The sequence below is a fragment of the Pectinophora gossypiella genome, chromosome 20 (assembly GCF_024362695.1).
Source record: "Pectinophora gossypiella chromosome 20, ilPecGoss1.1, whole genome shotgun sequence".
Taxonomy (NCBI): Eukaryota; Metazoa; Arthropoda; class Insecta; order Lepidoptera; family Gelechiidae; genus Pectinophora; species Pectinophora gossypiella.
The window spans coordinates 12,078,350-12,094,224 of record NC_065423.1 but is presented as its reverse complement, the minus strand read 5'-3'; the positions used below and the strand labels follow the sequence as shown (position 1 = coordinate 12,094,224).

At 37.0% G+C, this 15,875-nt stretch overlaps 1 protein-coding gene across 4 annotated transcripts in view; it reads right to left on the bottom strand.

The window, feature by feature from the left end:
- Positions 1-4,212: 4,212 nt before the first annotated feature.
- LOC126376243 (TWiK family of potassium channels protein 9-like) overlaps positions 4,213-15,875 on the bottom strand; it is a 406,126-nt gene continuing 394,463 nt past the window's right edge. For all 4 annotated transcript variants that reach the window (XM_050023535.1, XM_050023534.1, XM_050023533.1 and 1 more), the window contains 2 exons: positions 7,131-7,913; positions 4,213-6,746 (listed from right to left, as the gene is read on the bottom strand). In XM_050023535.1, coding sequence (XP_049879492.1) covers positions 5,938-6,746; positions 7,131-7,857 — 1,536 coding nt within the window. In that variant the 5' untranslated portion in view covers positions 7,858-7,913 and the 3' untranslated portion in view covers positions 4,213-5,937. The remainder of the gene's footprint in view (positions 6,747-7,130; positions 7,914-15,875) is intronic.

Below are 15,875 nucleotides of genomic sequence, written 5' to 3'. Positions count from 1 at the left end.
AATCAAACGGCTTTTGTTCAGTGAAAGTTTTCATATAAATCGCGGTACTTCCTCAGTACCTATAGAAGCAGTGATGCAACTGCAAAAACAAATACTACAGGACCAGTGATGTGCCTTTCCCAGGAATGTTCTAAAAACTTTTCTTCTTTTCTATTCTAAAAACTTTTTAATAACAAGGACACTGAATACTTTTCCTTTTCAACTTGTTTTTTTCTTGTACTTTTTTTTTCCCAAAACGTAATAAAGCTCTTTTTATATAAGTTTTGAATCTAATTTACAAGTCCGGCACATACCGTGGTCTCAGATTACTGACTACAATAAAGACTACATCGCAAAACGACTAGATATAATTCACCTAGACTTTATATTGACCTCGAAATTTACTTGATCGCAAAATGACTACACTGCTTATTTGACCACATCGTATATAATGACAATACATAGTCAAGAGCAAAATTCTTTTTACAAAGAAAATACACACTTTACTGATATAAGGGTAGACAGTTAAAAATAATGGTAGAGCTCGCAGTTTAAGGTAATAATAGGTATTCTTTTTTTGTTTTCCAATAGTTTCTAAAAATGAAATTATGATACTAACAAAAACTTTTCACATAAGACTAGATGAAATGATATCCAGTCGCTTTGCGATATAGTGTCTTTAATGTCGTTAGTCATATTGCTACCTAGACAATCAAAAAAGTTGGTCTCAACCAACCCGAAGCTACTTCACTGGTTGTATATATACCTATCGCTGCATCGTCATAGAACCCGGCTATTATTCTTCTAGACACCAGTTTAGAAGGCCCAAACGACCACGGAAAGCGGTAAAACACAATATTATTGGATAAATTTTTCATAAAGAAGCCATTTTGGTTGTCGTAAAAAATGTACGTGGCACTGATTTTTTATGACAGCCATGACTTTTTGCGGACTTGGCGTGGTCCAATGGACGGTGATTGTGGTAGTTTTAGGTTATCCGTACTGATATTATGAATGTGAAAGTTCTTCTTATCGTGTGGGTTGTGAGGTGGAATACCAACCTCATCAACCCTGGTGTCAGGGTTATTACTGAGCCGCCAAAAGCCCCTGACATGGCTCATGTGACGACTACTAACTTACATCAGTAAGTAGTAACCGGGACCAACAGCTTAACGTGCGTGAAAGACAATACATTGATGAATTCATACTCATCGAATTCAGTGGTTAAGAGATGTTGTAAGTCACTTATTCTCCGAACAAGGCCCTTATAATGTAAGTCATTAGTAAGTAGTAACCGGGACCAACGGCTTAAAGTGCCTTCCGAAACATGGATCATCTTACTTTCGGACAATCAGGTGATCAGCCTGTAATGTCCTAACCAAACTAGGGATCACAAAGTGATTTTTGTGATATGTCCCCACCGGGATTCGAACCCGGGCCTAATGTGAAAGTGTATGTGTGTGTCTCTCTGATTGTTTGTTCGTTTTACACGGAAAAACGACTACCCCTTAAAAGATTTAGCGATCTTATGGAAACACTTACCCAAAATGAAAACATTTTCACTAATTGCTCTGCATTATAATCCTTCGTAATTTTACTTAAGGACATAACCACGACCAAAACACTAATTAATCATATCTTTCACAGCTCTTTATTAGTACCCACGTTTTTCTTTTCCAACAGAAGAAACTGTGAAAAAGCGTTGGCTTAAAAAGTTGGCTTTCTGTCACAAAAATGACTAAGCTTGAAGGAATGATAGATTACAATCCCGTTTCTTTGAGGCAACTCGGGTTGTGGTTAAATGGAAGAATAAACGCTGACGTTTCGTATGACGGACTGTCTTTTTTAATATTACGTACGGCCTCGCAGTAAATCTGAGATGGAAATGATATATTTTTGTGTTAGAAAAAGACGAAAAATAGCCTATGTCACTCTCCGTCACTTCAACTATCTCCACTTAAAAACTCATGACGAGTCGTCGCCCCGTTTTTAACCCCCGAAAACGACGGGGTGTTATAAGTTTGACGTGTCGTGTGTGTATGTGTGTGTGTAAATGTGTGTGTGTAAATGTGTATGTGTCTGTCTGTCGCATCGTAGCTCCCAAACGTATGATCCGATTTTAATGCGGTTTTTTTCGTTTGAAAGGTACATCAGTCGAGAGTGTTCATAACAATGTTTGGTGGAAATCGGTTCAGGTATTCAAGGTCATCAGGTCGTCTGTTAGGTGTGATAGGAATGTTACACGCTCAGTTTGCTTGCAAGCATATGTGGGATCTGACATTTGAAACAGTAATGTCTTCTGGAACCACTGAGCTGGTCTGCTGTTAGCGTACTTATTTCTGGTCGGAGTTTTTTTTTTTAATTTTTTGCCTTGAAAGACGAACAAACAATTAGACAGACACACACACATACACTATCTTGTTTATAATGTTAATATTGTTAATAAACAAATGCTATTCTATTCTATTCCAGCGCTGGATTGTTCCTGAAATAATGTGAATAGGCATTACTTTTATTTACATAAGCAAGTAATCTGCGATGGAGCCTTCAGTAGCCTCTGGCGGTTCAATCACAACCAAGGCACCAGGTTTGGTGACGTCAGCCTCTCCTTACATCGGAAGAAGAATAGGAGAAAATGAAAAATTCATTGCTGCGATATTTTTTTATTAAACGGATAATTTTACAAAGAGACTTTTCACATGAAAATCGTTACATTATTCTTGATATTAACATTTGACAAATAGATATAGATAAAAGATGTTAGACATCATCTCTATAACCTATAATTTACTTATTTACACAATTCACAACTATTTACAAAACTTTTATATACATCGGAAAAGTAAATTCGACAGTTAATGATATAGTTTCTTTAAAAAGACATGTAGAAAATCTACACGGCGTCGCATTCATAATTCTTCACTCGAATTCGTTACATGAGTTGTATCAAGGCCTTACGCGGCTGATGAGGTTGTTAATCTACCTGATAAAAGAAGAATACACGAATTCAATAATATTAAAAGAAAAGTGTCAGCCAGGCTTGGTGTTGAAGTCGTTTGATCAGCGGGTCCCAAAAAAAAAGATCGCGAGGAGTGGAAATCTGTTGTTCGAGCCCTACATCCTAACAGGGGATTAGAAGTAGAGTGGCGCACGAGCAACCAAAAAAGAAATGTCAAAAACTCTCAAACAAAAATGTTTTTATGACGTCAAAGAATTTTTGAATGAAATCCTAATAGTTATTTCATATACCTACTTATCCATTAATAGTTTTCTGTTGTTGTTTTTTTTTAAAAAATGTTTTCTCTTTCTTATATTATTTCATTGCCTGTGTAAAATATGTATACACATAAAGGCAAAAATTAGTGAGACGTAATTTGCAACTATGACTGCCACTATTATCTATAACTGTACCTAAATTCATGCACAATAAAAATCTTTATTTTTATCTTTGTCTTTTTACCAAACAAGGAACTGACAAAACAATATATCACGTGATTTTTTTTTGCTAATTCAAAATTTGCCGTAGATAGCATTAAATATTTGACGAGAGACGTACGGGTCAACAATCGTACGGTTTCTTTATTTTTTATATTAGTGATTCTATGTGACTGGTTTGTACTTTGACCACAGTAATGGCGTCTTCAATGTTCTCATCTATATTACCTTGGGGAGAAGGCAAGAGGGAAACCACTGCTCTATTTTTCCCTAAAACGAAGCAGTCTTTTAAATCAGTGATGATGAAAACCTTGTGGTTCCTGCTAATTAAAATGAAATGATAGAGGGCTCTGATCAAAAAAGGTTGGGAACCACTTTTTACTTTCTTTTTGACTTGAGTCGTCTGAGAGGAAAAATGTTTGAAAGAATTAATCGACCATAGTGGGTCGATAATAATAAGTGGAGTGGGTAAATAAAATCAATTTTAATTTATACGCCGATAAACACAGCACTACTTATAATGACAAGTCAGGATAAAAGGTGTTGTATTGTTAGCGGTGTGACAAACAAGAAAAAAAATCCTGTTTGTCATACTGGTGTGACAACCTGGTGTGACCACGAGTCCGTAAGGATAGATTGTCGCAATAGGCATTAACTACATGGTCGGACAAATGGGGAGCGCTGAGGGCTCTAGGAACCACTGCTTCAAAGGAATATTATGAAACATACATGGCAAAAAAATTCATCTTCTATAAATATATATAATCTTATTAAACAAAATCTTTATTAGTCCGTCACTCAACTATTATGCCAACGGCCTCCGTGGTCTAGTGGTTGTGCATTAGGCTCACAATCCGGAGGTCCCGGACTACTTACTCATGTAAGTAAGTAATCGTTACATGAGCCATGTCAGGGGCCTTTGGCGGCTCAATAATAACCCTGACACCTGAAATATTACCTTATATTGCCGAAAGCATTCTATATTTCTTCTTTACTTTTAATTCGCAAAAAACTGGAACCAAATTCGATTAAATGAATCCGCTGTTGAAATCAATTTCTTTAAGAATAGTTCTTATCAATTTTCAGTCGCTTCTGGTACAATTATTCATCTTTAAAGTGAATTAGTTTGTAAGGAATTGAATTTATATTCATTTCAGTTTGTCTGTGGTGTTTTACAAGGTTCTTAGCTTGCTCTTGCAAAAGTTGTCTTTGTTTAATATTTTCTTTCAAAGCTTATTTATGAAGGTGTGTACAAATAGGTGTTTAACTGCTGCTATGTACCTGCCTTACCTACTTAGCTGTTCAGTTGCAGTGTTATGCTAACTGTATCCAAAATTTATGATAGGAATTCATCAAATCAAATCAAAGATATTTTATAGCGCAATACTGACTTTTAATATTTTTTTTGTTTTTATAGCACTTACCTGTGCCTAGGGACTCACAAAGAGAAAATTTAAATCGAAAAGAATTCTGACTTGGACGGGACTTGAACCCGCAGCTCTTGTCCAGCCGGGACGACCGTTTTAATCATTACTCCACCTGGTCCTCCTCCTGCCCATGCGAAATACTTTCGATCTATGCATCGTCATTAAGCCGATGCCGGCGCAATACTTGATTTTAACAAGCACACAGTACAATTGGGCAATTTATGGACTTTATAATGTTCAATCATATATTAAAACAAACATACCGACGCTAAGTCTAATGCATTTTGATCAAAACAAAACGTAGACGGCGGTGATAATACACTATCCATTATGCTGTTGTTATCACTTATTTAAGGAAACTTAACCGCCTGCGCCATGTATTAAAGGATGGGCGCGGTAATCAAACACGGGATCCAGATAATGACTGCTTTATTATGTCTCTGCATTCGAGAGTGATCACATAATAATTAATTTCATTCTACCTAACACATACATACATAAATAATATGAGGCCTATTTCGCGCTGGGGTTACCGCTGGGGTTCGCGGCAGAAACTACGGAATTCTATTTACTACGATCCTGTCAAACCACTTTCGCTTCTTCCACTTTAATCAAAATCTTCATTCATGTTTGCCGATATACAATACATTTCACTTGGTCTAAGCCTTCCTCTTCTAATTTTGCCATTAAATATACTTACTTCTTAATTCGGGCAACTTTTAATATTGTTTGTAATAAATTAATAAATATTCTATTGAAGAATTGTGAATGCGACATCGAAAAAACAGCCAGTAAAAATAATAAACGAATCGAAACTTCCAAGGAATACAATTGATTATGTGTTGGCATGTTCAAGCATTTCCGGTAACGCGTTATATGCGACCATGTTGCCAAAACTCGCTTTTGGCTCTTTCTTAGTAACTATTGCAATGATTTCTTCCTCCGGAGGCGGAGGAGGGAATTCTGCATTGCTTTCCATACCAGCTATATCGTCTACACTAAGTACTACCTCCCTATTGTCAATTTCAATCCTATTACGCTCTACCGTGTCTTCCATTATACTGTACAAATTTTCTGACTTAGCCTTATACATTTGTCAGGAACTCATATAAAACGGATCGTTCAAATTGACTTCATCATTTACAGTATTACTTTTCTGAGACCATTCTTTTTGTTGATGCTTTATCCTATAAATTATTTCGTCATGTATCACCCCGAAACACATGGCAGTCAGTGCTAAACCAAGAAGGGTGTAAGCGGAACAAAACCATAAAGTAGTAGAATTGATGGTATAGTACCTCACACCATGAATTGTAGTGTAACTCATACCAGGTATGATGCTACCAAACCCTATAGTACTTAAAGCCATGAAACAGAAATAAAACCCGTCTATGATACCCATATTGTCTAGTTTAAAAAGGACTATAGCTCCTAGAGAAATGTAAATGAAAATTGCTGAAAGACAAAGTAATACTGGTGCTAATATGCTTAGACCATGCATGGATAGTTTAGAATCGGTATCAGGCCAGCTGATTATGTCATCTTTGGCAGTGCTGGTAGTTGGTCTTTCTGATATGGATAAGTCTTTTTGGCTATCAGGTTTGAGAACGTAACATTCTTCTGTTGGTGTTTTGCTGGTATTTTGGCTGTTCAGCATTTCTTCTTGCTGCCTCTTGAGTTTCATTCTTCTTTCTTTTTCCGCCATTCTTCTCTCGTCGTAGCAGCAGTAGCCACAGTTGGAGCAAAGGCAGCAGCATAGTGCTCTGCTGAAGACGCTTCTTGCCATCTTCGATAGTAAAGATCCCACACTGGACAGATATACCAGTGTTAATGGTATACCGAATAAAGCGTAGAGAATCGTCGCTCCTTTGCCAAGGATCGTTCTAGGAGCTATGTTGCCATAACCTGCAAAAACATTAAAAAGCAAATTACAGAATGCAAATGGAATAACTATGATAAAATAATATTAATAAGTTTGGGAAGTTTCTTCTACATTTAAAAACTTTTTGGCTTTATAACTAAATAGTTAATAAACAACGTAACGTATATTATTTCTACAATCTGCTAAACAGTCTTCTAAATGAGGTGTCAAATAAAGAAGTTCTATATTTGTTTATGCAATTTAAAATGCGCGTCGACTAAAGAATTTTACCACAAGGCGACCCAACGGTTTACAGACCAAAATTGTTATGTTGGTATCTTTTAAATACACCACAGGCGAGCGCAGACACAAATAAACATATACATAGTTGTCGTTTCAAAATATGCAAACATTTTTAAAGTCCTTACCTATTGTGGTTAGGACAGTCAGCGAGTAGAAGAATGCCAACGCTAAATTCCACTCGTGTTCTTCATAATGGTTTGTAATGTCGCTCCCTCCAAATTCCCCCAGCGCCATCTCTCGGTAGCTGACGCCATAATGCGAAGCCATCTCTGTCGTCACCCTTTGCACCAGCTCGTTTTGGAATTTAAGTATCTCCTGTGCTGCTAACCTCGTCCAATTCTCCCTATACAAAATATTCAGGGACACAGTAATCTCCCAAATGTTTTCAACTGCCCTACTTCGTGCGTCCCAGAAATAGTTTGCAGACAACGTCATATTCGTCGCATCGTATTCATCCTCTGCCTCTTTCTTAGTACTATTATTATCCTTATCAGTAATCTTCTGTCTATCTGGTAAGAGTCTCGGTCTGACTGGTAATTCAGACCCTCCCTCTATAGCTAGGAATATAAATGAACCAAGGAATGTGTAAGCGAGAAGTATTGCGAATATCACAATGTTGGTAAGGGATCCAATAATGAATTGTTTTCTTCTGTACTTTGTTGTTTTAAAACAAAAACAACAAACGACTTTCTGCCGGGAAGTTGGTACCCTTTTGCGGCTATTAGAGACCATTGAGTCGCCATCTTGGCATCGGTCCATAGGAATTCCCCCATTCAGGGTGGGCTTTGACAGCGTGTATTGCTCGAATCTGTTGATTGTCTCTTTGTCCAATACCACATGATCTATATCCATTTTCGGACGGTTTTGTTACCTCGTGCTTGACGTCATTACCCTTTCGTTGGTATTATCTGGAACAAAGAGAGTAATGTTGTAAGTATAAGTAGTTAAACTTCGTACTTATAACTAAATATCTAATTAATAGAAAGCTATATTCCAAGACTATAATTCTCATCTATTGCAAAATGAACTGAATACCAACTGAGCTTTCTGTCAAACCAACGTAACTGACGGTGAGCCGTATCGCCTTTTACAAATAAATCAAAATTTTCAAATGTATTTTTATAACACTTATAGATAATTTATGGAGGTAACGATTCTGAAAAACCATTACAAAATAACAGTAAATATAAGGATATACCAAAACCGATTCGGGGACGCGTGAGTCATAGAAGCATAGATGTTATTAATATTGATGTTCATAAGAGGTTTTATTTGAAATTGTATGATGTCTGGCTCTCACAGGGAAAATGTAGGAATGTGAACGTAACAATGCATGTTCATGCTATGTGAGATATTATTTCTCCGGAATTTTCTTTTCGTAACTTCTCAAATGAGGAATATATACATATATAAACAGCCTATATACGTCCCACTGTTGGGCACAGGCCTCCCCTCAATCAACCGGAGGGGGTATGGAGCATATTCCACCACGCTGCTCCAATGCGGGTTGGTGGAGGTGTTTTTACGGCTAATAGCCGGGACCAACGGCTTAACGTGCCTTTCGAAGCATCTTACTTTTTCGGACAATCAGGTAATTCAAGCCTGAAAAGTCCTTACCAAACAAAGGACAGTCTCACAAAGTGATGAATAATGAATGAGGAATAATTTCTTCTAGTTTTTTGTATTTTCGAAATGAGAGTGGATGATATAGTTGCTAAACTGTTGTTAAACTTCACTGTAGCTCTGTGGTAAGCCGGTTTGCTACAAAACGGGGAGCGCCGGTTGGATTCTGGTACCAGACTTGCACCAATGAGTTATAAATTTAAGTGCAATTTTTACTAATACAGTTGGGTCAGTTATTAACATTATAGACAGCGATATGGCTTACCGACTATCACGTTGAACAGAAAGCTTGGTCTTCTTCTATCGTGTGGGTTGTGAGGTGGATTATCAACCTCATCTGCTCTGGTGTCAGGGTTACTATTGAGCCGCCAAAGGCCCAAAAAAGGACCCAAGGGTGTGTAGCGACTACGTACGGTCACGAGCATTAATATGTATACACTTTGGTACCATGTCACATTAACTTTTTTGACAAATTGAACTGTAAGTCTCACTAAATGTCAAGTATGTTAGTGCGACAGAGCCCAAAAGTGGGTACATTATATTGTTCATGACTGTACATACATCCGTAAATAGTAACAGGGACCAATGGCTTAATGTGCTTTCCGAAGAATCGTCTTACTTTCGGACAATCAGGTGAGCAGCCTGTAATGTCCTAACCAAACTAGGAACCACACAGTGATTTTTGTGATATGTCCCCAACAGGATTCGAACCCAGGACCTCCGGATCGTAAGCCCAACGCTCAACCACTGGACCACGGAGGCCGTTAGCTTGGTGAAACGTGGGTACTTAGTTAATCATGCGACGGATGTAACTCTGACTATACCAATTGAGATAATTATAACTATGAGGTTATGTTATGTTATGATTATTTTGAACATTTGTGTTTTTATTGGTACTTTTTTCCAGTTTGTATAAGTCTCCTTTACTAATGAGGGTCTTGAGAGTCGTGGGGTCGGTAACGGCCCTCGTAAACAAAATAACTTTCTGAGTTTGTTCCTAGTTTGATTAGGATATTGCTGGTGGTAACAATAAATATTACTAAGTAAGTACAGCATTAAAATTAACATTATAATTGAAGGGAAGAGAGGAAGGGGTAGACCTAGGATAACATTTATGAAACAAATAAAAGAGAAGGTGCAGGTCGTGTCGTATCGGGAGGTGAAGGTTTTGGCGGGAAGAAGAGAGGAATGGCGGTTACTCCACCGACAAGAGCGCAGCTCTTAAATAGAGAGAGAGAGAGAGAGAAGTACAGCATGAGGAACATGAGGAGCTCGGTGGCGCAGCGGTAAACGCGCTCGGTCTGCGATTGTTGAGTTAAGCAACTTTCGCAAAGCCCGGTTATAGGAAGTGTGTAATAATAACTCAAAAATGATACAACTCGAATTGTATTACTTCTCACTGACGGTATAGAATTGTGTTATCAAAAGTCAATACAATCTTTAATTTTGCAATAATGTTTCTTTTGAGTTTTTTGTTCCTGTTTTGACTTATCTTAGATTTGTCGCATATTGCATTTACTATTTGGCCGAAAAAAATCGTAATGTTATTAAAGAATACTTCTTCTGCATATTTTTATTTTTTTTGTTTACAATAAATTAATAACGTTTTCAAGTCACGTGGGTTCAGTTCGATTTCTCTCAAAGACGGGAATGTTGATAACGCGCCATGAATAAAAAATATACGTTTTTATTTTTAGAGACCCGCGAGTCAATGGTTCCTTGGATTTTTGTCTGCTTGATTTGATTTATCGTTTGATTATCTAAATAATGTGTAGCGATTATTTTCTGCATGATAAAATATAGGGAATAATTTTCAAGAATCAGAATAATTTAAACAACTTAACGACCTTTCGATTCGATTCCCGATGGGGACATTGTCGAAATCACTTTGTGACACTGTCCTTTGTTTGGTAAGGACATTTCAGGCTTGAATCACCTGATTGTCCGAAAAAGTAAGATGATTCCGTGTTTCGGAGGGCACGTTAAGCCGTTGGTCCTGGCTATTAGCCGTAAAACACCTCCACCGACCCGCATTGGAGCAGCGTGGTGGAGCATGCTCCATACCCCCTCCGGTTGATTGAGGGGAGGCCTGTGCCCAGCAGTGGGACGTATATAGGCTGTTAATGATGATGATGAACGACCTTTAGGTTTTAGATGTTTTAGTCTTCGATGATTCTTCGATTGATCGTCGGTATTTGAATCTATTCGATATTTTAAGTTTCGACGTTTTGAGCAATCACTTATGTCTCGATGTTGTAATTATGTAACCAAATAATCAGGTAGGTATCATGGATAAACTTGATGTAATTATTTTAACTTTTTTAATTTAATCTACGTCTACGAGTTTATGTATGTATGTATACATATAAGTAAGATTAAAATATTAGTTGCAAGACGATGATTTGGCCAAGAAATAACAGTGAAGTTTACTTTTGAAGATAGGCAATGACTTCGAATGCCTGGTATCAGAAGGCAAATCATTCCACAAGTGCCTGGACTTCAAAGTGCACATATTTCGCTAGTATTTATGAATTTTCCCGTGATTTTTTGTTGTATGTGACGCACTCTCAAATCGCTCTCGCAACTTTTAAATTAAAAAAAAACCTTATCGTAATAATCACGTACGTACGTACGTACGTTCAGCTGCTTGTCTTCCCGGGCATGTCGTAAAAACCGACAGAGGGATTGTGTGCTCTAACATGATGGACTAATGTTATGGGCGATAGGCTGATCCCTTATCACCATAAGGTTCATCATATCCAGCTTACAACATCGTATCAACAGTGGCTGCAAGTTGTCTTTGATTACTTGTGGCTCTGCCCACCCCATTAGGGATTACGGGCCTGAGTTTATGTATGTATGTATGTTATCGTAATAGTCGTACGACCAAAAAGTACGGAACCCGAGACGCGTACATCCTTATCAACTTTTCTCAAGAAACCTTGCCTTCACACCTCATATACTCTGTTAGGAAAAAATATATTTTGATGGATTACTTCTCAGAAAGTATCTGACTCTATGTAATATGATATAATATTATAACATGTAGGTATATATATTTTGAGAGAATTATGAAAGTGAAGATTAGTCCTCGGGAACTCGTGTACACCTACGTGCCAAATAAAAATGACAACAGAATTCTCTCTCATTCTTTCGAGTAATCGCTAAGTATTTCTATCTCCTATCCGCTATATCCTTCACCATTCTTCAGCATTCTATACGCTGCATGAGTTTTTTAACGAATCTTTGAGATACTGATTGTAAATGTACGTATCATTTATTTTTATTTTTTTAACATAATATTTTTTGGACTTGGGGGAATTTCGGAATGAGCTTTGAATCTCAGAGAATCGACTAAATAAACTTTGTTGAAATCGATATTTGTTTTTTTTCCTAACATGAGCGCCACGTGATTTTAATCGTATTTTGACAGAACGACACGACTTATTTGGGTTCAAATATTAGCACCAATCGACAAAACGACATAATTATATCTTTGGAATCGATAAAATGACCGGGACAAAATTTTATCACGTTGCGCATATTAATTAGCCTTACAGGTCAAAAGTACTCTCAACCGAGCATGCGTGAAGTCTTTGATAAGAGTGGAAGAAGAAGATCGCAGTAAGTGGAATTCCGTGGTTACTGCCTACCCCAATGGGATATAGAAGTGATATCTTGTGAACGTCCTCCTCTACCGGGCTCATGACGTACCCTTCAGTAAATAAGGTAATAAGGACAGACCCTGCTCAAAGAGTTCGACAGGGGAAAGGGGCATAATCTGAGGAACATCAACATATCTTTCTTTACTGATAAAAACAAGTCTGCTATAAACATAAATCTATCACTCGTATCTGATGACAGGCGGAGATATATGTCTTGAGCCTTGAACTTAAATACCTGTCTATAAAAGTGTCGATTTACCTACGATTTTACGAAATAGACCGTTGCGAATGTTTTTAAAATTATAAAAAAAACAGAATAGACAAAATGACGCGCGTCTTTTCTTTTAATATTGTTCTTATTTTAAAAATAACTAACATTAATTGGCAAATTGGCTAAGTCAAATGAGATACTTTTTGCGAAACGTCAAAACGGAAGTTTTCCTTGGAGTTTGTATGGAAATACTGTCCTGTGACGTCATCAATAAAAGCGGTCAAACGTCGTACTCATTGTTACTTAATCTATACTTATAATAAATCTGTAGAGAGGTCAATTCTGTACATTAAATATTTTTTCAAAATAACTATCAGGGGGTGATAAGTGGTCGATACTGATGCCAAAAATGCAATCAGTAAAATTTTTGTCTGTCTGTCTGTCTGTCTGTCTGTCTGTCTGTCTGTCTGTCTGTCTGTCTGTCTGTCTGTCTGTCTGTATGTTCCTTATAGAAACAAAAACTACTGGACGGATTTTAATGAAACTTGGTACAATTATTCTTCACACTCCTGGACAGGTTATAGTATACTTTTCATCACGCTACAATCAATAGGAGCAGAGTAGTGAAGGGAAATTCTTTTGTATGAAAAATCTAAACCACTCAAGTTAGACGTTTGAAATTTGGCATGCAGGTACCTTAGATACCGTAGAGGTATACTAAGAAAGGAATTCCCGAAAATCCTACGGGAACGGGAATTAGCGGGAAAATCCTTTTGTATGAAAAATCTAAACCACTCAAGTTAGACGTTTGAAATTTGGCATGCAGGTACCTTAGATACCGTAGAGGTGTACTAAGAAAGGAATTTCCGAAATTCCCACGGGAACGGGAATTAGCGGGAAAATCTTTTTGTATGAAAAATCTAAACCACTCAAGTTAGACAATTGAAATTTGGCATGCAGGTACCTTAAGTACCGTAGAGGTGCACTAAGAAAGGAATTCCCGAAATTCCCACGAGAACGGGAATTAGCGGGAAAATCCTTTTGTATGAAAAATCTAAACCACTCAAGTTAGACCTTTGAAATTTGTCATGCAGGTACCTTAGGTACCGTGGAGGTGCACTAAGAAAGGAATTTCCGAAATTCCCACGGGAACGCGAATTAACGGGAAAATCCTTTTGTATGAAAAATCTAAACCACTCAAGTTAGACGTTTGAAATTTGGCATGCAGGTACTTTAGTAAACTTATAGCTTAGTTGCAACAGGATATTACAAAATTCCCACGGGAACGGTAGTTAGCGGGAAAATCCTTTTGTATGAAAAATCTAAACCACTCAAGTTAGACAATTGAAATTTGGCATGCAAGTACCTTAAGTACCGTAGAGGTGCACTAAGAAAGGAATTCCCAAAATTCTCACGGGAACGGGAATTAGCGGGAAAATCCTTTTGTATGAAAAATCTAAACCACTCAAGTTAGACAATTGAAATTTGGCATTCAAGTACCTTAAGTACCGTAGAGGTGCACTAAGAAAGGAATTCCCAAAATTCTCACGGGAACGGGAATTAGCGGGAAAATCCTTTTGTATGAAAAATCTAAACCACTCAAGTTAGACGTTTGAAATTTGGCATGCAGATACCTTAAGTACCGTAGTGGTGCACACTAAGAAAGGAATTCCCGAAATTCCCACGAGAACGGGAATTAGCGGGAAAATCCTTTTGTATGAAAAATCTAAACCACTCAAGTTAGACCTTTGAAATTTGTCATGCAGGTACCTTAGGTACCGTGGAGGTGCACTAAGAAAGGAATTCCCAAATTCCCACGGGAACGCGAATTAACGGGAAAATCCTTTTGTATGAAAAATCTAAACCACTCAAGTTAGACGTTTGAAATTTGGCATGCAGGTACTTTAGTTAACTTAAAGCTTAGTTGCAACAGGATATTACAAAATTCCCACGGGAACGGTAGTTAGCGGGAAAAAACATTTGTATGAAAAAATCAAATCTAAATAAAAGGAGAAACTGACTGACTCAGTGACTGACATATATCAACGCATAGCCTGAACGGCTAAACGTAGGCATTTGAAATTTGGAAGGGACATAGCTTAGGTACCGTAGAGGTGCACTAAGAAAGGAATTCCCGGAATTCCCACGGCAACGGAAATTAGCGGGAAAATCTTTTTGTATGAAAAATCTAAACCGCTTAAGTTAGACGCTTGAAATTTGGCATGCAGGTACCTTAGTTAACTTAAAGCTTAGTTGCAACAGGATATTGCAAAATTCCCACGGAAACGGGAGTTAGTGGGAAAAAAACATTTGTATGAAAAAATCGAAACCGCGTAAGATAGATATTTTCAATTCAATTAAATTATTTATTGCATTCCATGTAGTACAATAGGGTGTTACTTAGGCATAGGAACTAAAACATGGATCCTATAGGGCACAGCAACGTTGAAGGGAAGAGAGGAAGTGTTTATTAAAATTAAAACTCAATGAACAATCAATTAAAAAAAAAACAATTCAATCAATTGATTCAATCTAGCACGCATGCATACCTTAGTAAATATAAAGTTTATTTTTGGCTGTATTTTGAAAAATGGGAGTTATTGGGAAAAAAAAATGTACTTAATGAAAAAATCTAAACTGCATAAGTATGCACTCCCACACACACAAAGATCTCTCTCTTATATAACACGCCACGCGGACGAAGTCGCGGGCAAAAGCTAGTTCGTAAATAAAATTCGAAAATGAGTCGAAAGGTAAAATGAGATTGATTTCTGGTCGTCTTAGACTGGCTTCTATTTCTAGATTAGCATTTTATATTTTATCTTTGACCCGGTCAAATACCCTATTTGCTGTTCCTGTTGTCTTTTGACAGGTTGTCACAAAGTTTAAATTTAGAAAACGGACAGTAATGGATTTTAATTCACTTCTTTTTTAGGTTATGGTAATAGGTTGATAAATTTTACAACGTTAACTGTCAGTGTTTTTTTATATAATTTTCCCTCCCGCTTATTATGTATGACAGTAATTTCGTACTTTCTGTTCTTATTTCAAAACAGGAAAAAGTTTATTTTCGAGCACGCGAAGTGTTTCATAATCATAATCATTTATTTGCTTAAAACATGGTATTTTAACATATAGTATCATTCGGGCCATCATCGTCTAAAAACCTCTCGTTGGATATGGAGGTATATTCTCTTGACGAATTTATGAATAGTTGACACTGTATTTTTGCAATTACATTTTTATATACTTATTTTATTATTTTCGATAATTATGACAATCTATCGTAAATTATTGACATTGTAAGCTTTCTTTAATTTGACGATTATAATTTATTTTTTTCATTCATGTTCGGATCATAAATGATTTTC